Source organism: Cucurbita pepo, chromosome 7, assembly GCF_057944985.1.
Source record: "Cucurbita pepo subsp. pepo isolate OVF chromosome 7, ASM5794498v1, whole genome shotgun sequence".
Lineage (NCBI taxonomy): Eukaryota > Viridiplantae > Streptophyta > Magnoliopsida > Cucurbitales > Cucurbitaceae > Cucurbita > Cucurbita pepo.
Window position 1 is genome coordinate 8,499,034 of NC_141804.1, and position 22,162 is coordinate 8,521,195.

The 22,162-nt window shown below is 36.2% G+C and overlaps 2 protein-coding genes and 1 non-coding gene across 4 annotated transcripts; 2 read left to right on the forward strand and 1 right to left on the reverse strand.

The window, feature by feature from the left end:
- The first annotated feature begins 1,290 nt into the window (after positions 1-1,290).
- Positions 1,291-16,381, forward strand: LOC111799125 (transcription initiation factor TFIID subunit 4b-like). The gene is made up of 14 exons (XM_023682533.2): positions 1,291-1,925; positions 2,025-2,133; positions 2,764-3,284; positions 3,662-3,757; positions 3,885-4,760; positions 5,136-5,257; positions 5,384-5,471; positions 5,555-5,687; positions 13,261-13,316; positions 13,392-13,448; positions 13,566-13,706; positions 14,136-14,201; positions 14,284-14,509; positions 15,906-16,381. Exons 1-14 carry the CDS (start codon positions 1,887-1,889, stop codon positions 16,076-16,078), a joined length of 2,703 nt encoding a protein of 900 aa, XP_023538301.2. The 5' UTR covers positions 1,291-1,886; the 3' UTR covers positions 16,079-16,381.
- Positions 16,382-17,440: 1,059 nt separating this feature from the next.
- On the reverse strand, positions 17,441-17,513 carry TRNAA-CGC (transfer RNA alanine (anticodon CGC)). Its single transcript has one exon. It is a non-coding gene; the product is annotated as a tRNA-Ala (tRNA).
- An 854-nt stretch (positions 17,514-18,367) lies between these two features.
- On the forward strand, positions 18,368-21,290 carry LOC111799232 (small ribosomal subunit protein eS8). 2 transcript variants are annotated; one of them, XM_023682692.2, is made up of 6 exons: positions 18,368-18,466; positions 19,416-19,464; positions 19,555-19,627; positions 20,214-20,544; positions 20,662-20,831; positions 20,960-21,290. In XM_023682692.2, the coding sequence occupies exons 2-6, from the start codon at positions 19,461-19,463 to the stop codon at positions 21,039-21,041; spliced, it is 660 nt and encodes a 219-aa protein (XP_023538460.2). In that variant the 5' UTR covers positions 18,368-18,466; positions 19,416-19,460; the 3' UTR covers positions 21,042-21,290. The 2 variants fall into 2 exon arrangements, with proteins under 2 accessions (XP_023538460.2, XP_086981261.1); XM_087125135.1 differs by lacking the exon at positions 18,368-18,466 and adding an exon at positions 19,286-19,333 and having other exon boundaries at positions 19,453-19,464.
- Positions 21,291-22,162: the final 872 nt, after the last annotated feature.

Genomic DNA, 22,162 nt, shown 5'->3' on the forward strand with positions numbered 1-22,162 from the left:
TCTTATAAAATGATGTTTTGTTCTCCTCTTTAACCGACATCAACGATAATAATTTTTTTTTTTAACTTTTAAATTTTCATGAGTATTTTTTGAACCGTAACTGAGCATAAAAGTATTTTTTTTTTTAATTTTTTAACAAAATTAAAGCTCTTTGACTAAAGAGTATTTTGAAACAAATTTAATAGTTTTCTAAAATTAAATGTATAGATATTATTTATTTATTTATTTTTTTAAAATTTAAAGGTATTATAAAATACAAATTTTTTTTATTAATTAATCTTTTAAATATTTAGAAATTAAGTTAAATATTATATTATATATTTTTTAAAAAATATTATTAAATTTATTAAGATGTCATTTTTTAATAGTGGAGAAATTTGGCGCGAGAAGCTCTTCTTCTTCTTCTGCAAACTGCAATGGTGGTTCCATTTCTGCAAACACGGGGAAGCGTCTCGGATCTTTCTCTCCCTCCGCCGCTGGTATCTCCATTTCTTCTGAAGATTCAACTCTTTTTCTTCCAGGCCGTTCGATTTTGATTCTTAATATTCATGTCAGCCATGTGCTCCTATTGCTTGTTTTCTCTGGACTCGCTCTAGATTATGGCTGGTTTTGAATTTTCCTATGCGGAATTCTGGTTCTTTTTCTTCTTCTTTGCGTTTAGTTGTTTGATCATCGATTGATTATTTCTCCTTTTCGCTTGTTTTCCTTCAAATCTTTCTGTTGTTCTTCAGCGTGTTTCTTCTTTTTACCATTGTGAATCACTTTGTTCTCTTTCACCTTCGTCCTTCTATCTCATCTGTGTTTCACTTCGCTGATTTGGTTGTCTTCTTGAAGAGTAGTGATTACACTTCACTTCTCCAATTGGAGTTTCTTTTCTTGAAGAATACATGTGGTTGATGAAAGTCCCACCTCAGCTAATTTAGGATGGATCATGAGTTTATAATCAAATAATACTATCTCCACTGGTATGAGGCCTTTTGGGGAAATCCAAAGTAAAGCTATGAGAGCTTATGCTCAAAGTGGACAATATCATACCATTGTAGAGAGTCGTGTTCGTTTAACACAGGTTTCTTCTAGCTGCTTTCAATCTTTTGTGAAAGCTGTCATTGCCTCTGTTTTATTCAATTTGATTGATGTTAAATATCTGAAGAATTCCTTCGCATATTGCACTATTCCAGCGATGTGTTTCTAGATTCTGAATCCATTCTCAAGGACTGGCACGCTTTATTACCAATTTGATAGAAATAACCTGAATTGGAAATGGTAACTCAGAAAAAAGTTGGAGAGGAATTAGAAATATATTATTGCTTCATGGAAGAAATAGCATACCAAGAATCCGAAGAATAATATAAGGGCCAAGCATTCAAGTGGTTGAATTCTCTCCGTTCAAATTTGCTTGCCGAAAGCCTCTAACATACTCTATTTATCATTCTATTGACAAACTCCTTAACTAATGACTTGGCTTTTTGATGTTCCTAATTTTACCCTACTAAGATTCCTAGCAATTTTCTTCTTTTGGCATCACGGGATTAAATTGAGCACTCTTCTTGTGATGGTATAAACTCAGGGTATCTAAACTTGTATTATGTTAAACTGCAAATGTTGCTAATCAACTGGAAATTCAATTGTAATTATATAAACCAGATCAAGCTAGCTAACTTGGTTTTCTATCTAATGGCAATGGGATGAATAGAAATAACTAGGTTTCGTTTTTAGTATCATCCTAATTTGTTTAATCTTGTCTTTCTTCCTCAGAGAAAGTAGATTTGTTGTTGTGTAAGGCACTTTTCAAAGCAGTATCTTCTAAGCAATTTTTAGAAGTTATATTGTTGGATTTCCTGCTAGCAAGGTAAAGTGACCCCGGTTGATTGCACATATAGCTTGTTATGGACCCCTATATTATGAAGCTTCTGGAAGATGACGAGGTTTTGTATCTTTTATTGCTTGTGTGTAAATGTTTATCCTAGGATTGAGGGGATATCATTTGTAAATCTTTATCATATTGGACATTTGGCTATGAACAGGATGAAACAATGCATTCAGGTGCAGCTGTGGCGGCTTTTCAGGCTGCCTCGAATAGAGAGATAGAAGGTGATGTTCCGACCGTTTCCCAGACTAATGCATCAGATACAGGTATACTTCAGCATAAACTTAGAAGTTGAACTTTTGTACATAGATCTTGGTCAGAATAAATAACAAGAGAGGCTAAGACTCGTAGAGATCATATCAAAATGTGCATTTGCGGAAATGTGCTGTCTATGAAAGAAATTTTCTATGATTTTAATTATTTGGAGGTTCAAATTTTGTTTTACCTGGATATCCAATTGTTTCTTGTTAAATACACGTATAATGCCTTTCCTGTGGTATATAAATTGCTATTTCTCAAGTTAAAATGATTCATGTCTTGGTTCCAATGAGTTGGATATCAAATCAGCGAGAAAATGGCCGCTTTAGTATTGTTTTGGTGGAAACTTTTGGGAAGATTTCACAGTTACCATTGATTTTGAAATGTTGCAATTTTAGGTTCCCACTTTTTTTCACGCATTTTCTTATAATGAGCTTTCTTCTGGCTTTTCAATTCCTCCAATCTTATACTGGCTGTCATATATTTGCTCAAACTGCACTTCTTTTTCCCAGTAAATGATGAAAATTTGCACTAACTGTAATAAAAAAATGTGCTTGAACCCAAGCATAAAACTTTCCATTGAGTGGCTTTGGGTGTTCATATTGAAATTGATCTGATATCTGTGACTAAATATGTAGCCTTCTCTGGAGGGAACAATGGTTCTTCTGGCCTCTTGCTACAAGCTTCTAGTCAAAATAAAAATACTGAATCTCATGTCCAACTAGATCAAAATTTTCGTTTGAAGCAAGAACAACATTCATCTCTGATGGAACCAGAGCGATGTACATCAGTACCTGAAAATCAGCAGCAACACAATGCTGCCCCCCTCCGAGCTTCAAAGAACCAACCCCATGCAGATCGTGAACAAGTGGAGGCAGAACAAGTTTCTGCTCACTTTTCTCAAACAGAAGAACTGCAAGTTTCTGAACAAGTTCCAATCCTCATGAATAACTCAAACAGAATGCAGTACCCGGACAATGAATCTCAATACTTGAAGTTACAAAAGATGAGTAATCAGGACGCAATGGTCTCGGAACAGGCAAATAACTCATTAAGTCGTAGCAAACAGGTACCTTTTGCCTCGTTGATGCCTGTATTGATGCCTCAGCTTGATAAAGACAGAGGCATGCAACTTCAGAGTTTATTCAACAAATTGAAAGTAAGTACACGAGTAGAGGACATTCTGTTATTGCTTATAACTGTCACGTCACATGTAAAATTTAAGTTTGATGTTAAGAATCCGCCCTAAGCGAAGGACTAACTGGAGAAGTAGTAGGGTTGTTATTTACCACATTGATCTGTGTCATTTCATATTCCTTCGTAGTATGCAGGTTTTAAGTCAACTCTTTATAAATGCATCGTTCAATATTGAGTCTATTGGTACGTACCCTCAGAATATACTCTATACATGGGGTCTTGTTCGTGTGATGGTGCCTTTCTCTTTTCTATCTTTTTAAATTCTGACATATCTTAAAAAATGGTTGGATAATTCTTTGTTGTATAGGCTGCCTCATATAATTGTAACTTGTATTTTAGAGGAATGAAATGAACAAAGATGATTTTGTCCGGTGCATCAGGAGTGTTGTGGGCAATCAGATGCTTAGATTAGCAGTTAGTCAAGTACAATCTCAGGTCAGCACTAACTTGATTTATTGTCATGAGGGTTTTATTATGTATATATTGATTACTTTAAATCAGAGTCTGTCCGTAAGTTTTGTTACCTTCCTCAGGTTCCTGTCTTAAACCTTTTCATTTACAGCCTCCACCTTCAGTAAGGCAACCTGCTCCTAGAATGCCATCTATGGGTCCCGGTGCACCAAATTTCTCTGATTCACGACCATTTGCACGACTTCATCAGAAAGGCATGAATTCTCCTGCAGTTCAATCGTACATACCTTCTTCAGCATCCCAAGGGCAGAGTAGTTCATGGAACCCTGCCATAGACAAGAATATAAAATCTTTACGAGAAGTCGAACAGCGACCTGATGGTGTAAATCAATGGACTTCATCTAGTTCAGGCACCATTCAGGAAAGGAAACGCTCCTCAGTTCCTGTTTCAGGACTCGAGAAGCAGAAGCTACACTTACAACAGAAATCGTTTTCCATGTATGGAAACAGTGGTAATTACCACCCGTATACTGGGTCTAGCATAAATGCCTCTTCATTGTCTTCTAAACCCCAAACTCATGAGGGTCACGTGAAGCAAATTCCCCAGCAGGCTCCTAATCTTGGCAGGCAAGTTACCATAAATGATTCCAAGCGAGTGCAGGGTGGAAATGTTCCACACTTGCACAACAACTTAACTGCACAGCAAAATTCAGTTTCTTGGAAATCCTCAATAAGTAAAGAGCAGAATACAGGCCCTTTGTCATCGATGAGTTACATTAAACAACAATCTTCTGGTCAGGTTTCTGAGCAGAACAAACCCCAACTTTCAAATTTGCAGGGATTGTCTTCTGTTTCTAGCATGCAGGCTGAACACGTTAAAACAACCCCTGGAATTGGGAAGGACGCTCTTGACAAACAAACTTCTAAAATGGGTTTTCCTATAAACAATATTATGCCTCTAACATCTTCCAACACGGCAAATTTCATTTCTTCTGATGCCAGTTCTCTACATGACTCTAATGCTGTGGTATGCATTGCTAGATTGTACGTTGGTCCTACATTTAGTTATGTAAAAGTCAAAATTGCATGCTTATGTTCGACTGTATATTTCTTATGACAGGCAGTAATCTTATCCCTTTTTGAATCTCTGTCCTAATATTTCATTTTCCATGTTATAACTTTCTTTACCTGGTTCATCCATTTCCTAGCATAATCTTCTCTGTTGCAATAAATTATTTAAGTTATGTATTAAATGGTTGAATATGTACCTGATCTGCTTTGTCTTTATATATCTTCGTGAAGAATGTACATCGCTCAATCTTATGCTCCTGGCTTGCTCTTATGATGTATCAGCTGTTTGTAGACTAATTAAATCTTTTATTATTATTATTTTATTTTGCAGTTAAGCTCTCAGGTGCCTTCTGCAGCTACTCCTGGAATGCAAAATAGGGGACCTCAAATAAAAGCAGTCGTTGGCCAGAAGAAGCCTCTTGAAACACTTGGCTCTTCACCACCCCTACCAAGGTGAATCTGCTTTTTCTCGTCTTAAATCCAGGAAGTGAAAATTGTTTTGGAACATTTAAAAATAAATGGGTCATTATTCACAATTAACATCAATCTTTTCAAATACAATTGACGTGTACCCAACAGTAAGAAGCAAAAACTATCTGGGGCATTTTCGGATCAAAGCATCGAACAACTTAACGATGTCACTGTAGTCAGTGGAGTTAATATTGAGGTACAATCTCATATTTCATGAATGGTTAGTTGCAGTTGGTACTAAAAAACATGAATCCTTAAAAAATGTCTGGTTTTGACCAGGAAGAAGAAGAACAACTATTTTCTAGTGCAAAGGAAAATAGTCGAGCTTTTGAAGCATCACGAAAGGTTGTACAAGAAGAAGAGAGACTACTATTTCAGAAAGGCCCATTGCAGAAAATGCTGGTGGAAATCAGTGAGTGTCCAATTCTTTAATTAATATTCAGTTGTTGTTCTGTTCACCTCCCCCGCCCAACCCAAAGGCCACCGTTCCCCACCTCACTATTCGATCTTCACAACCACACATCTTAACATACTATTTATTGTTGAGATATGATTCAAAGTATTCAAAATGAAGATATGATTCAAAGTATTCAAAATGAAGATATGATTTGAAGTAGTTGAGATGATTCAAATATTCAAACTACCAAGATTTTAGGAAATTGTTAGTAGATTTGAATTTATCTAGATTTGCATGATTTACTATTTCTGGTACAGTGTATTAGCTATAAATACTGGAATTGTGTAACCCTCTAAGCATCCAAGTCAGTAGACAATAATAGAGCACTGTAGCATTCATCTAATTTATCCATTCCTATCTCTTTCACTATCCCTCTTTCCAACAATTTTGGTATCAGAGCCAGGTTCGTTCGACACGAGGGCGAGTGATTATTTTCTTTCACAAAACAAAAATGGCAGTAGCTGGTTTTTCTTCCTCTGCACCGTTGTTACCAATCTTTAATGGTGAGAAATATGAGTGGTGGAGCATCAAGATGAAGACCTTGCTCAGATCGCAGGAGCTATGGGACTTGGTGGAGCACGGGTTTGTTGATCTATTAGAACCCACAATAGAAGAAAAGGAGAGACTAGGAGAAACCAAGAATTTAATGGTGAGAAATATGACTGGTGGAGCATCAAGATGAAGACCTTGCTCAGATCGCAGGAGCTATGGGACTTGGTGGAGCACGGGTTTGTTGATCTATTAGAACCCACAATAGAAGAAAAGGAGAGACTAAGAGAAACCAAGAAAAACGATGCCAAGGCTCTATTCATTATTCAGCAAGCAGTTCATGAGACTATCTTTTCACGAATTGCAGCAGCAACCACATCAAAGCAAGCATGGTCAATTCTGCAGAAAGAGTTTCAGGGAGATTCAAAAGTCATAATAGTGAAGTTGCAATCTCTAAGACGTGATTTTGAAACTCTGCTCATGACGAATGGCGAATCAATTGCTGATTTTTCCAGAACAATGACAATAGTCAGTCAGATGCGCACCTATGGAGAGAAAATTTCAGACGAAACAATTGTTGCAAAGGTGTTGAGAAGCTTAACTCCAAAGTTTGACCATGTGGTGGCTGCCATAGAAGAAGCTAAGGATCTATCCATACTCTCCGTTGATGAACTGCTGGGCTCACTTCAGGCTCATGAGGCAAGAATCAATAGAGCATCAGAAAGGAACGAAGAAAAGGCACTACAAGTGAAGGATCCAAAGTTTGACCATGTGGTGGCTGCCATAGAAGAAGCTAAGGATCTATCCATACTCTCCGTTGATGAACTGCTGGGCTCACTTCAGGCTCATGAGGCAAGAATCAATAGAGCATCAGAAAGGAACGAAGAAAAGGCACTACAAGTGAAGGAGACAACCAACAACGAAAACAACGAAAGAGAAAATATTCATTTAGCAGGTAGAAGTCGTGGAAGAGGAGGATTTCGCAGCTTCCATGGTGGTCGTGATAACAGGGGTAGATGGAGAAGTGATGGACAGAGACAATTCAATGAACAAAGGAATGTCATACAATGTTACCATTGTAGAAGGTATGGGCACACAAAATCTGATTGTTGGTATAAAAATCAACGAATGAATTTTGCGGCAGAGAATGAAGAAGAAGAAGAAAAGTTGTTTGTGGCGTGCATGGATACTAATCCGCAAAAAGGTGACTTATGGTTTGTTGATAGCGGATGCTCGAACCATATGACAGGCACAAAATCCTTATTCAAAGAGCTTGATGAGACGCAAAAGATTAAGGTGCAACTTGGAAATACAAAACAGATGCAAGTTGAAGGAAAAGGTACGGTAAATGTCGAAACCAGTCATGGTAAGATGAAACAATTAGATAATGTTCAATTTGTACCTGATTTAGGGTACAATTTATTGAGTGTTGGGCAATTGATGACCAGAGGGCATTCTGTTCTATTTGATGACAACACTTGTGTCATTACGCATAAGAAATCAGGCCATAAAGTTCAAATTGACATGACTTTAAATAAGATGTTTCCACTTGATATTTCTAACATGGAGGATTTTGCTCTTACTGCTAGCACGAAAGATGACTCAACATTATGGCATCTCAGATATGGACATCTTCATATGAACGGCCTGATAATACTCAGGGATAAAGGTATGGTTTTCGGATTACCAAGAATTGACTCAACTAATTTATGTGAAGGATGCATTTATGGCAAGCAGACTAGGAAGTCCTTTCCGGTTGGAAAAGCTAAAAGAGCTTCACATTATCTAGAACTAATTCATGCTGATTTATGTGGGCCAATGCAAACAAAGTCCTTGGGTGGAAGTATATACTTTTTACTATTCGTTGATGACTATAGTCGCATGAGCTGGGTTTACTTCCTACGGCATAAGTCAGAAACTTTTCAGAAGTTCCAGATTTTTAAAGCTATGGTAGAGAACCAAAGTGGCTGTCACATTAAAGTTCTTCGCACAGACAGAGGTGGCGAGTTCATATCTAAAGATTTCAATCTCTTTTGTGAAGAAGAGGGCATCCAAAGAGAATTAACAGCTCCCTACACTCCAGAACAGAATGAAATCGCTGAACGAAAAAATCGAACTATTGTGGAGATAGCAAGAAGTATGTTACAAGCAAGGAGACTTCCAAACCAATTTTGGGCCGAACCCGTAGCAACATCTGTTTATCTATTAAACATCTCACCAACAAAGGCGGTTATGAATCGAACTCCTTATGAAGCATGGCATGGAAGGAAACCATCTGTAAGTCATTTACGAATCTTTGGTTGTGTTGCTTATACTTTGAAACATCCTCAAATTCGTCAAAAGCTTGATGAAAAATCTGAAAAATGCATTTTCATTGGCTATTGTACTCAATCAAAGGCATATAAATTATACAACCCCCAACCCCATCAGTGAAAAGATTTTAGTTAGAAGGGATGTAATATTTAATGAAAGTGTGAGTTGGGATTGGAGTAAAGAACAGGAGCAGCAAAATATATATTTAATGAAAGTGTGAGTTGGGATTGGAGTAAAGAACAGGAGCAGCAAAATATTACAGTTGAAATTTCCCCAAATGAAGAGACAAGGGTCAACTCCAGTGCATCTCCCAGTGCATCCACTGCAACACAAAGTGTGTCAAATTCATCATCTTCAAAATCACTGAACAGTAATTCTTCTCTTGAAAAACTTTCAGATGAGACACCTCCAAGGAAGTATAAATCTTTAGCTGACATATATGCATCATGTCAATTTGCTCTTACTGTTTCAGACCCTATGAATTATGAAGAAGCAACTGAAAAAGAAGACGGGAAGAAAGCCATGGCAGTAGAGATGCAGTCCTTTAAGAAAGATGAAACATGGGATTCATAAAGGAGACATACTTACGAGCTGAGACAGACAATGTACGGGTTAATAAAGGAAGACAAAGAAACAAAGGTATACAAGCTGAGACAGACAATGTACGGGTTAAAGCAGACATACTTACGAAGGCCTTGTCAGAAGAAAAGCTCTGTACTTACATCTGCAACTTTGAATCATGGGGGAGTGTTGAGATATGATTCAAAGTATTCAAAATGAAGATATGATTTGAAGTAGTTGAGATATGATTCAAATATTCAAACTACCAAGATTTTAGGAGATTTTAGGAGATTGTTAGTAGATTTGAATTTATCTAGATTTGCATGATTTACTATTTCTGGTACAGTGTATTAGCTATACTGGAATTGTGTAACCCTCTAAGCATCCAAGTCAGTAGACAATAATAGAGCACTGCAGCACTCATCTAATTTATCCATTCCTATCTCTTTCACTATCCCTCTTTCCAACATTTATTACCTCTTTCTTTCCCAATCCACAAGTTGTGACATCATCACCATTAAAAACCAAAAAACTTTCCTAGTCCGAGGAACAAAATTTTCCACCCTTGGCCTCACCTAGACTCCAACGAGGAGTACGCCCACTCCCCTCCATCTCATTTTGCGGGATTATCCAATCATTCTCTCCCACCGCCAGAGATTATCCTCTTAAATACAGAGCTTGACACTGTTCTTCTAGAAAAATAGAGCGAAACAGAGGCATAAGAAGTCCTCTGATCTCAGTGAAACTCACAACAATAGCAACCATCTAAATTCTGGCACCATGCCTAAAAGAACACGGCATGAGCTTAATGCCATCTACAAAGAAAAGGCCCACTACAGTCAAGAAACAGAGCCAAATTGACTATAGAGATTGTGGGCCTCCTCTCGAACGTCAATTATGATAAATCCAACATGACTCAATCGAGTGACCCAGACTATTTTTTATATTATCATCTCTTGAAATGTTAAATGCTTGGGAGACGGGCAGGAGAGTCCTTATCAATGTTGGATGATCAAAGTCTCACATCGACTAATTTAAGGAATGATCATGGGTTTATAAACAAAGAATACCCTCTCCATTGGTAATGAGGCCTTTTGGGGAAGCCCAAAGGAAAGTCATGAGAGTTTATGCTTAAAGTGGACAATATCATACCATTGTGGAGAGTCGTGTTCGTCTAACAATCAAGACCCTCCTCAAATTCAATCCTACAATGAGATTCTTCAAGAAACAAAATTGAATTTTGTCAACCGTTGATTGTTAAATTCCTTTGGTGTGCTAGACATATAGGTAGGACATCTTTGGATACTTCCAAACATCAAGGGGATCTTAATGATGTGGAATAATCCAACTTTGATCATCTCCAAAATCGCCAAATGTCTGTACACTCTAACCACACATGTTTCTTTGGGTGACGGTTACAGTTATGGATCAGGGGCCATAGGATCTATGATCCCTGCAGATACCAAGAAGCACCTGTCTTTTGGTAGGAATTGTAGGACCTTTCTTGCTTTTGCCCAAAAGTTGAATGTTGGCCAGTGACTTCAATACCTATCGATGGGCACATGAAAAATTTAGTGGAAAAGTTATAAGGGGATTGAGACTTTTCAATAATTTCATAAGAGAAGCTGATCTCATTTATCTTCCACTTAGTATGGTCTTTATTCTTGGCTGGATAACAGATCCCTGTCCACCCTGGCACTCATTAACAAGTTTTTGGTTAGGTCTCCTAGGAAAGTTTAGTAATGTAGGAGTCCAATGACTTAACAGACCGACATTAGATCATTTTTCCATTGTGCTTTCTATGGGTTGATTCAAATGAGGCCCTTCGCCCTTCCATTTTGATATGTGGTTAGAGCAGACTGATTTTTTGCCCATGGTTGAATACTGGTGGAAGAACACGCCCCTTCGTTTGTGTATGGAGCACAAATTCTTTAACAAACTCGAAGGGCTCAAAGAATTCATCGAGAAATGAAACAATAAGGTCTTCATTGTATTTCTAGAAAAAGAAACCAGATCCTTACAAAAAGCTCTTCTTGACCAAATGGAGGAAACCGACCCTATTACACTAGCTCAATACACACACAAGAAGCTCATGAAAGTCGAACTCATACCATTGGCAGAAAAGGAAGAACAATCTTGCAGACAAAAATGTGAACAAAGATGGCTTGGGGAGGGTGATATAAACTACGGATTTTTCCATCACTTCATGGCAGAAAACAAACAAAAGAGTACTATTATGTAAATTCTTTTGATATGTGGCAAAAGCTTAGTTAACGAGGATGAGATTGTCTCAAAGTTTGTGTTCTTTTATAATTCCTTACATTCAAAAGTCGATTCCCTCACTGAATTTTCCCACGATCTTGATTGGAGCCCAATCGATTACCGCCAATCAGCTTCCCTTGTGGTTGCATTCACTGAAGAAGAGGTTTGGAAGGCAGTAAAGTTGTTGGACACTGACATAACTCTCGGATGGTTTTACCTCATAATTATTTAAAAAATGTTGGAACGTTCTAATAGTCGATATCATGAGAGTGTTTTAGGATTTTTTTTTTCTTCATAATGGAATTTTCAATATATATATATATGTTTGATCTTGAAGAAAATAGATGTCGATTCTGTTGCTGATTTTTGCCCATAAGTTTTACGACCGGCCTTTACAAAATTATAGCAAGGGTTCTTTCAGAACGCCTCTAAAGGATCCTCCCTACATGATCACTAGACAACAAACCATTTTTGTAGAGGGACGTCAGATCCTAGATGCATCCCTTCTGGCAAATGAGCTTATCGATGAATGGAAAATGAGAAACCAAAAGATACAATCATTCAACTTGACATAGAAAAAGCCTTCGACAAATGAGCTTTTTGGTTTTTCTTGAAACATTCTTGTAACAAAAGGTTTTGGTTCAAAATGGAAGGGGTGGATAAAAGGCTTCATTTCTTCCACAAACTACTTCATTATCATCAACCCCTTGCCAGACAAGGGAGGTTTTGGTCTATATTCGATGAAGGAGAAAAATAGAGGCCTCCTCACCAAATGGATATGGATGTATTTCCATGAAGGCACCACCTTGTTCTTATAACAACGGAATATTCTCCTACTTCGTGTACAAATTGATCCCCTTCCTTCGGCAAAAGAACAATGGAAGTTTATAAGAAAGCACCAAAAATTCATCACCAACTGGATTCGCCATAGGGTGGGAGATGAAGGAAATACATATTTTTGGACTAACCCTTGAATCGACAACACCACGCTATCATTGCGGTATCCTCTTTTGTACAGATTCTCACATTGCAAGGTGGTTACAATTAAAGAACTATGGAAAGGTGACAACAAATTTTGAGACCTACAACTTGGTAGGATTCTAAAAGACAACGAAGCATTAGAGTGAGTTGAATTAAGCCTTGACCTTGCCCCAATAGTGCTATCCCAAGAAGTAGACTCATCGAAATGACTTCTTAGTGCTGACGGACTCTGGACTCTTGATGATGGATATGGAGGAAAAGTCAAATTTCATAAACCCCACACTAGCAAGACAATATTGAAATGAAATCAACGAAAAAAGATGAAGTTTTCCCAACGGAAAATTGTACACAAAGCCATTAGGCATAAATGAAAATCTACAAAAAAAAAAAGAAAAAAAGAATGTCCTGACTCTATTTCCCAATTGGTGCCTTTTATTCAAGCGAGACATTGAATCACAAAATTATCTGTTTATGCAATGTACTTATGCTTAAACTTTTGGTTAAATATTCTCAACACTTGTAGATGACACCTTACTTTTTCTAGGGAGGTCAAAGATTTACTCAACGTACCATCCTTTTAAAAATCCAAAGATTATGTTATAGTCCAACCGCATTATGGCTTTCTTTTGAAATCTTTGGAAGGAGTGAAATCAAAGTTTTCACGGAAAAGACACAAACTCATACTTGGCTCTTCGACAACATTGTTTACCATGCTATTTCTTGGTGTATAAGCACACCTCCCTCATTGTTAATTGGGAAGATCTTTTATCAGCATCATAGATAACACTTTTTTTTTTTTTTTGTAAATTTCAAACATCAATCAAATTGTCTCACATATATATTATTTGCATTAACTGAGCAGAATGAACATCATTCTTACAGTGGTTGATTAAATGCTAATTGGTGTGTTTGTATGTGGCAGTTGCTAAATGCGGTTTGAAGGGCATGAACAATGAGGTTGAGAGATGTCTCTCATTGGTAAGATGCTAGTCGCTCTGATCATTTTTTCAGGTGAAGTATTAACAGCCTTAAAGACGGTAACTGTATATTCAGTGTGTGGAGGAAAGATTACGTGGGATTATTAGTAATCTAATCAGGCTGTCTAAGCAGGTCGGTGTGTTTTCTTTCATTTCCAACTCTATTTTTCTTGTGCTTCCCTCAGTTTTGTACTATATTACCGGAAGCTGTATGTTATTGCATGTTCATACTTTTTATTGATCTCTCTAGCGAGTGGACGCCGAGAAACCAAGGCACCGAACACTTGTTACTTCAGATGTTCGACAACAAATCACGTTAGCTAACCAAAAGGCCAGAGAAGAATGGGAGAAGAAACGGGGTGAAGGAGAAGAACTCCGAAGGCTTAATGATGTTAGCATTTCTTTTGCTTTCCCTGCTTACAGTCTAACCAGGGCTGTACAGTTGCATCCTTCATGTGAAGAACGTGGTATAGCTATCAAACGTAGGATTTAGGAAAAACTGCAGTACATTTGATGAGCCTGTCTCTATTTGTTTGATGTAGGTTTTTAATTCTCTATCTTCATTTTTTTCAAAAATCATTTCTCTATTTTTTTTATTGAAAAAAATATTGCCTATAGTTTTGCAAAGCGAAGCTCGTTTGTCAAATATTTATGGGATGTGGTATGTCAAAAGACAATATAATAATTGTACCAAGCATAATTTCCAGCAAGTGTGGTTGAAAAGAGTTTTCTTTCCCTTTCTACCTCGGGATGTGTTCTTCTTCTTCTTCTACTTCTTTTTCAGTTGCAAGATTGTAACTTTTTTTCTTTTCTGATGCAGCCTGAGGATGATCAGAGGGTTGCTGGTGACAAGGAGAAAGATGAAGGTCGAATGAAATCAGTTAAGGTATTGAGAGTTTACCACTTGAGACTAAACTATGACCTTTTGATTGATTAGGAATCTTGTGTTGATTTCTTTTGTGGTTTAGGCAAACAAAGAGGAGGACGATAAAATGCGGACAACAGCAGCAAATGTTGCTGCCCGTGCTGCTTTTGGAGGAGATGACATGCTATCAAAATGGCAACTTATGGCTGAGCAGGCACGACAGAAACGTGAAGGTAGAATGAATTCAGCATCTGGTTCTCAGTCAGGGAATGATGCTGTCCGTAAGTTTTCATCAGCAGCAGGAAGACGTAGGAAGGACAACCAAGAAGGTGAGAAAAGGTCACACCTTAAAGTCACATGCTTATATAGTCCACTTTGCCACCCATGTAATCCAAAAAAGAAAAAGAAAAAAAGAAAGGACCACAGTTATCGCATGGGACATCATAAAATGATGTGGAATTTATTGTTAGATGAACACTACTCTCCACAATGGTATGATATTGTCCACTTTGACCATAAGCTCTCATGGCTTTGCTTTGGGCTTCCCCAAATGGCCTCATATCCATGGAGAGAGTATTCTTTGATTATAAACCCATGATCATTCTCTAAATTAGCCGATATGGGACTTTCATCATCCAACCATTATAACTAGGTTTGTTTTTAGAGACAACAATCATGAATTCCCATTTGGATGAGGAAGCCCCCACCCAAGGAACTACATACAATTAGCTTGCCAATCCAAAGAATGGAGAGAGGGATATTACAAAAGAATTTGCTATAGCTATGAAACCTCCGAGAGGTATTTAACTGTACACAATCCCAAAAAAACTCAAAAGACGAAGACTTATCTTCAAAAGTCTTCTATTTCTCTCCAGCCACAAACTCCACAAAAGAGCTCTTGAAGCGAATCTCCAAAGGATCCCAGCTTTGTCTTTTAGCCTCCAGCCATCCAAAGATTCCAACAACCAATCATCCACCTTATTGGGAAGGCAAGTGTGCAAATCAAGAAAAGCCAACAGCTTAAGCCAACCCAACCACGTCTAGGAATCAATATTTTCTGTAGCTCGAGGGGCCTAGCCCCTTGTCTGGACCAAGAAAATCAAACAACTTAAGGCTATGAATGAAATCATTGAACCTCATTCCTTTTGTTACTCTATCTAGGACAACATCCTTCAACTATAGCAAATCCTCTTTTCACATGATTAAGATACCCTGAAGAGCGAATTCCATCTAGGACAACCCAATCAATTCTTCTAGAAGACCACTCTGATTTCACTAGCCTCCTATCAACCTCCCTTCGTTTGGTTTCTTGAAAAATCACAACATCCGGGGTTAACTTTAATTAAGAACTCCTTAACAAGTGCTCTTTGAAGGGAGCACTAAGATCTCTAACGTTCCATGAGACTATCTTCATGAGATAACCTCAATATCTTGTTTGTCTTCACAAACTTCCCCCTACTCCCTCTGGTTCATTCTCCCAAGTTCTCAAAATCTCTAACGCACTTTAATTGCAACTTCTAAGCATACAATAAGGGAAGAGTTTTGATGTGCATAGTCCACAAAACCCCCAAAGCAATCACCTATTGCCTTGAATGTGTCTAGGTTCCATCAATGCGGGAGAATGTTTCTAAATTTCATCCATCCCCGTTAGAGGGGACCAATGTAGTTTTCTCGTGCTTTAGAGTGTCTCATCTTTCTAACTCCATCCATCTTGATTTTGCTCAGGAACTAGCAGAAGCTTTGGTAGCACCCAAATCAATGAAACTCAAACTAGGGTGGCTCGTAGTATTTCTGTCAAAGATCTCATTGCTGTTCTACAAAGAGAACCCCAGATGTGTAGATCCACCACATTGTATCGTTCATACAACAGAGTTCGTGCTGAAGCAACCGACGAATAGAATCGACTACAATGAGGAAACTAGCATCCTTGCAGAATTGAGGTACTCATATAATGATAAACTTGGTAACTGCTTAAGTTGATAACTGCTGCTATAACAATCACAAAAGGACTTTCTCAAGATCTTGTGCAGATTAAAGAGACTCTTGTTCAGAGTTTGCGCAGATCTTTCAAAGGAAAGGGGAAAAAAGTTCCTTTGAATCAATAAAAAGTGGAGTTTGGGAACACTCTATTAAGAAGAAAAAAAAGTCATCTTTGTAAACCTTTTAGCACCTACTCTAGTCCACTAATACGACTAAAATGGTTCAATTGTAATTGACATCTATTCTTTCTCTCGAGGTTCTCTATCACTCCATTTTTTACACGCACTCCTTTACAATTTTACTATACATATATATTTTTTTTGTAAACATAGGTAGCAAGAACGGAAGTAATCTACTTAGAAAAAAACTGTATCACACGAAGAAAAAAAGTCAAAATAGTTTTCCTAATTAAAAAAAAAAAAAATTATAAATTTGGAGATCATAACTTTATTTGTATTATTATTTTAGATATTATTTTGATGATTGTATATTTAACTTGTTTGTATTTTTAAAAATATATTTATTTTGGTTATTATTTGCAAAATGCATTGAAAAATCCTTCCGTCACGTTTCAAAAAAGTTGTCAAATTTTATGAATGAAAATTTATCTTATGAACTAAAATTTGTAACAAAAATAATACTTTTGTTCCTTTGTATTATATTATTATTAAGTCTTATTTTTGTGTTATAAAATTTGTAATAAAAATAATAATAATAGTAATAAACACAAACAAAACATTTGTATTATATTATTATGAAGTCTTAAATCTAGTGTAAAAATTGACTTATCTCTTCAATCTTTTAGGTAAAAAAATGAAAAAAGAAATAACTAACTTTTTTTTTTTTTTTCCCGATTTATAACTTTGTCAAACTTAGATTAATTGATAGGTAAGATGTAAAATTGAATTTTATGTTTAATAAAATTAGTTGAATGGGTTAATAACATATAGACACAATTGAAAATTAAATATTTATTTGACAACCCTAAACAAAAATAAATGAAAATTGAGAAATTAAACTTTTAATTCTAAAACAAAATTAAACCAGAAAAAAATGATCTTCTTCCAATAACGTTTTATAATTTATTTATTTTTTTATTCAAGTTATTAACGTCTCCTTGCACTGAAATTGATATTTTAAAAGAAAAAAAATGAATAAATTAATTAATTAACGTCTTGTATGTTTCGCTGCACGTGCGCGACACGCCGCATTAATTAAATGGAACGTAATTAAATTAGTACAAGAAAAATGTGAAAATAAAAAGTAAAAAGTAAAAATTCTGGAGGTGCGGGGAATCGAACCCCGTGCCTCTCACATGCGAAGCGAGCGCTCTACCATATGAGCTACACCCCCTTTTGTTCATTTTATTAAATTTATACATTTTTATAATATAATAAATTTTGAATGGCAATATTTCCAATCCATGGAAGTTAAATAAATATATGATTTAATGTTTTTTCGAATAAAATATATGCTAATTTAATAAAAATACCTTAAACATTTCAACGTTTAATTAATATCTTTAATCTTTTTTAAAAAATCTAAAAAATATTAAGTAGAGATGAATAAATATTCTCGTGAAATTCTCCATTTATTTTGGTGGGATCAAGTACTCACATAGAATTATATATATATTATAAAAAAAAGTTGTTCATAATTTCTATTTTATAATATAAAGAAAATGTAAATAAAAATATAACGTAATATATTATCCATTTTTAGTATTACAATATAGTTTTGCACATAATTTCAATCATAGTTTTAAAACGATAGATGCAATAATATTTTATAAGAAACTCACACGATTCATGGTTTTAACCCAAATTTCACAAACTTTAAATTTAAATTTATTAGCCAAAATAAAGTATAATAAGCCGTAATATCAAGAAAATATAAAAAAAATTGATTTATTATAATTTATAATAAAGAAATATACAATTATTTGTATAGGAAAAAAAGGTGGACGGGATGAAGAATACAATCTCCATCCCTAACCCAGTTTGTCTAACGAAGAGAAATCGCTCCCTATTCCTTTACTCGTTGCCCATTTAAATGGAAATTCTCTACTCGAGACCAAGACCGAGACCGGGCTGTGAAGTAAATGAACATCTCTATCAAGATTTGACTTTGACTTTGACTTTGACTTTGAAAGGCCCGAAAGCGTAGATAGACGGAAAGCCCAGCCCATTCAGAAAAGAACAGAGTGAACCCAAACCGAAGGCTAATTAAACCTAACCCACGCCGCATCAAAACCCCTCTCAATCTCTCTTCCGTCTCTCTCTCTCGGCTTCTCTCGGTCGCTCAAGGTTTGTTCGTGATTGAATGCGTTTTGTTCTTTTCAAGTTTTTTTATTGGATTTCTGTTGTTGCAATCACAATTGGATGTTTGTTTTGCTCCGTCTCTCATTCTCACTGTTTTAGAATGTTGTTTCAATGTTAAATATTGGAGATTTATTAGTAATCGGTGTCATTTGATGGTTATTATCGCTGCTTCGTTTTAATACCGATGCGATTTTAGGTAATTTGGTGTTTAGTACTTTGTCCAGACTGAGAATGGTGGTTTTGGCGAATGCCTGGTTTAATTCTTCTGTTTTTGACATTCTGGATACTCTTTGCAATTGTTCATTTTCCTTATTGATTTCCAGCTTTAGACTGGTTCTAGGATTATCAACTTTCCAGAGATCTGATTAGTTTCTCCTTAGCTTTTGTTAGTTTGGTTGTATTATCGGAGGTTATTATTCTGAAGATGTAAGAACTTTTATAACTTCCGAGGTAACTACTAATTTGATGGACTTAATGAAGTTGGAGAACTTTTTAAGTTTGGTAATAGTTATTAGTGCTCTCTGGTGTTTCTGATATTTGGAGCTTTAAGAGAAGGCTTACTGTAATGTGTGGGTTTGATTTTGGGTTGGGTTGGGACATCGGTTTGCTATAAACGGTTCGATCATGTTTATATTCCCAGACGAATCTAATCTAACCTGTGTAAAGCCTTAGTAATCAATGAAAGCATTCTTGACCCAATATAACAAAGACCTCTTATACTGTAGAACTAAACCCTAGAAAATATTTGGCCAATCTAAGAATATAGATTATGAAATGAAAAATATATGGAGGCCTATAGCCTCTTCAGGAAATCTACTTTTGTCCTCAAATCTGAACTCATCTCATATAGATTTTCCCCGCTCTTTATATCTTTCTTGTTTTCCTTGGAAGTGTATGGTTTTAGGGTTTGAGAGCTATTTGATGTTTGTTTCAGGAACCCTAGACAGCTCTTCACGACAAGAGCTCTCATCTTGCCAAGATGGGTATGTTAAACACAACTTTCCTCATTGTTCTACATATCTCAATTTTTCGTTGTTTCTTTTTATTAATCTTGGAGGACTTTTTGTTGTTAGGTATTTCTCGTGATTCTATGCACAAGAGGCGTGCCACAGGAGGCAAGAAGAAAGCCTGGAGGAAGAAGAGAAAGTAATTACCACTTATGTTTAGCCGGGTGCAATTTGATATCAGTTTTTGCTTTTATCACATTTTTTGCCAACTGATCAACAAAAATTTTGTACTTTTCTTTCTATTCTTGGTTTTTGCGGTAATTTGTAGGTTTAGCTGAGATATTTATTATTATTATTATTTTTGTGGATAACTGGTGAAGTAAGTGGTGGCAAGAGTTCGTTGTTTGTTATCTTTTCCAATATATATTTCAGTAATCTCGATTAATCTGCATTCTTTATCTAATCTCTTCTGGTTGAATTTTGTATATTTCTGTTCTAAATAAATTGCTCGTCCCATGTTACATTTTCACATTTGTTTAATGAACAGCATAATTTCTCCTATAGATGTAGAAACCTAGTTTCTTTGAATATTTGTGCTGTGTTACAGTTTGATGTTTTACAATGTAAAAGTCGAAATGTTTCCTTCAGTAAGTTATATTTATTATGCTTTGGTACTGAAAGTTCAACCATCACAGAAAAATTTATGTTGATTCAAGGTACAACTTTCATTTTCTCTTCATGTTTGCAGTCCTTTTGATATTGCATCTTTCCCTTTGTTTGTAAAGGTATGAGCTCGGCAGGCAACCTGCCAACACCAAGATATCCAGTGATAAATCAATCCGGAGGATTAGAGTTCGTGGGGGAAATGTGAAGTGGCGAGCTTTTAGGCTTGATACTGGAAACTACTCTTGGGGTAGTGAGGCTGTGACTAGAAAGTCCCGTATTCTTGATGTGGTCTACAATGCATCTAATAATGAGCTTGTTCGTACTCAAACTTTGGTGAAGAGTGCCATCGTTCAAGTTGATGCAGCACCATTTAAACAGTGGTATCTTCAGCATTATGGAGTGGATATTGGACGTAAGAAGAAGACCACAACATCTTCTAAGAAGGAAGAGGTAGAGCAACACTTGATCCAAAATACAACCTAATTTTGATGGATAATTATACGACATTCTTAATATTTATGATACAAAACTTGTTCCAAAATACAACTTAATTTTAATGGTTTATAGGAAGCTGATGCTGCCACTGAGGAGGTAAAGAAGAGTAACCACGTGCAGCGCAAAATAGAGAAACGTCAGCAGGACCGTAACCTTGAGCCACACATCGAAGAACAATTCAACAGTGGTCGTTTGATGGCGTGTATCTCATCAAGACCTGGTCAATGTGGCCGAGCAGATGGGTAAGCATTATGAATCTCATAACGATTCTTGATTCTCTTGTGTTCTTTCAAACATGTTGAGCAAAATCATTGAACGTGGGGAAGAGTTTTTGGTTTATGTTGCCTGAGGCTTTGCAAATTTTTGACAGATATATTTTGGAAGGCAAGGAGCTTGAATTCTACATGAAGAAGCTCCAAAGGAAGAAGGGTAAAGGAGCTGGTGCTTCATAGATTTTGTTGTCGAGTTCTTTTCGGCTCGAGTTTCTTGTTCCTAATTCTTCGTAGGACGCCAATGATTGCAGCTGAGATGAAACTGCTATTTTGGAACTTCAGTTTTGCTGGTAATAGTTTAATTACAATACTTAGTGATTTTCATGTTAACAACAGTTTGTTTATTAGCTTTAAAAGCTTTAAAGTTTAATTGTTTACAATACTCCTATGCATGACGCTTTTCAATTAATTCATCACAGTATTTTTTTAGTCGGTTTCAATTGTAATGCATGGACTTGGAAATTCCGCATAAAGAAAGAATTTATGACTAATTTGTTTTTAATTCAAAAGTGAATGTATAATATAAGCCCTATAACTTGTGGTTGCACCTCTTTTATTTTGTTTCTTTATATATTTGTTGGTGCAAGACTACTAGCCACTTTTGATTTTATACTTTCCAAATACAATTTGGCTCATAATGTATTATTATATTTGCGTATGACATTTACCTTCTCATAATGTTTTCCAAAACATTTTTTTTTCAGAACTTTTTCTAACCCAGTTTTCTAAAAAATGGTTTTTAAGGAGTTTTTGTGTCACTAATGGTTTGAGTTTGAGTTGTGTGATTTACACGAGCACTAGTGTCACATGATCGCTTGATTGCTTTATGATTTTGAAATTTCATGAAACAATATACAGAAAAATAGTTACCCAACATATGTCAATTATATATGATTGATATCAAAGTCTCAATACAATTATATATGTCAATTATATATATGATTGATATCAAAGACTCTGTTCCTCTCTCTTAAAGCTCCATCGATCCTCGCATCGTCTCTGCTAGTGGCCTTTGCTATCAAAACATAGCATTCTATGGACTCTTTCACCACATCCAAAAATGGTATGCCAACATGTTTTTTCCTTAAACAACCAAAGTTTGATGATAGAAATAACCGCGTTTGCCATTAAAAGTCAATCGGTCTTCTCCCTACACAGGTAACACACTACCTGTATAACAATGGTCTTCCGAGTAGGATATGTAATACGTCCGACGACGTCACACAAGAGTCCGACTTTTACTTCCCCATCTCCAAGGGGGCACCTTCTCACCTCTATAAAAAAGCCCGGACTCACCTTCT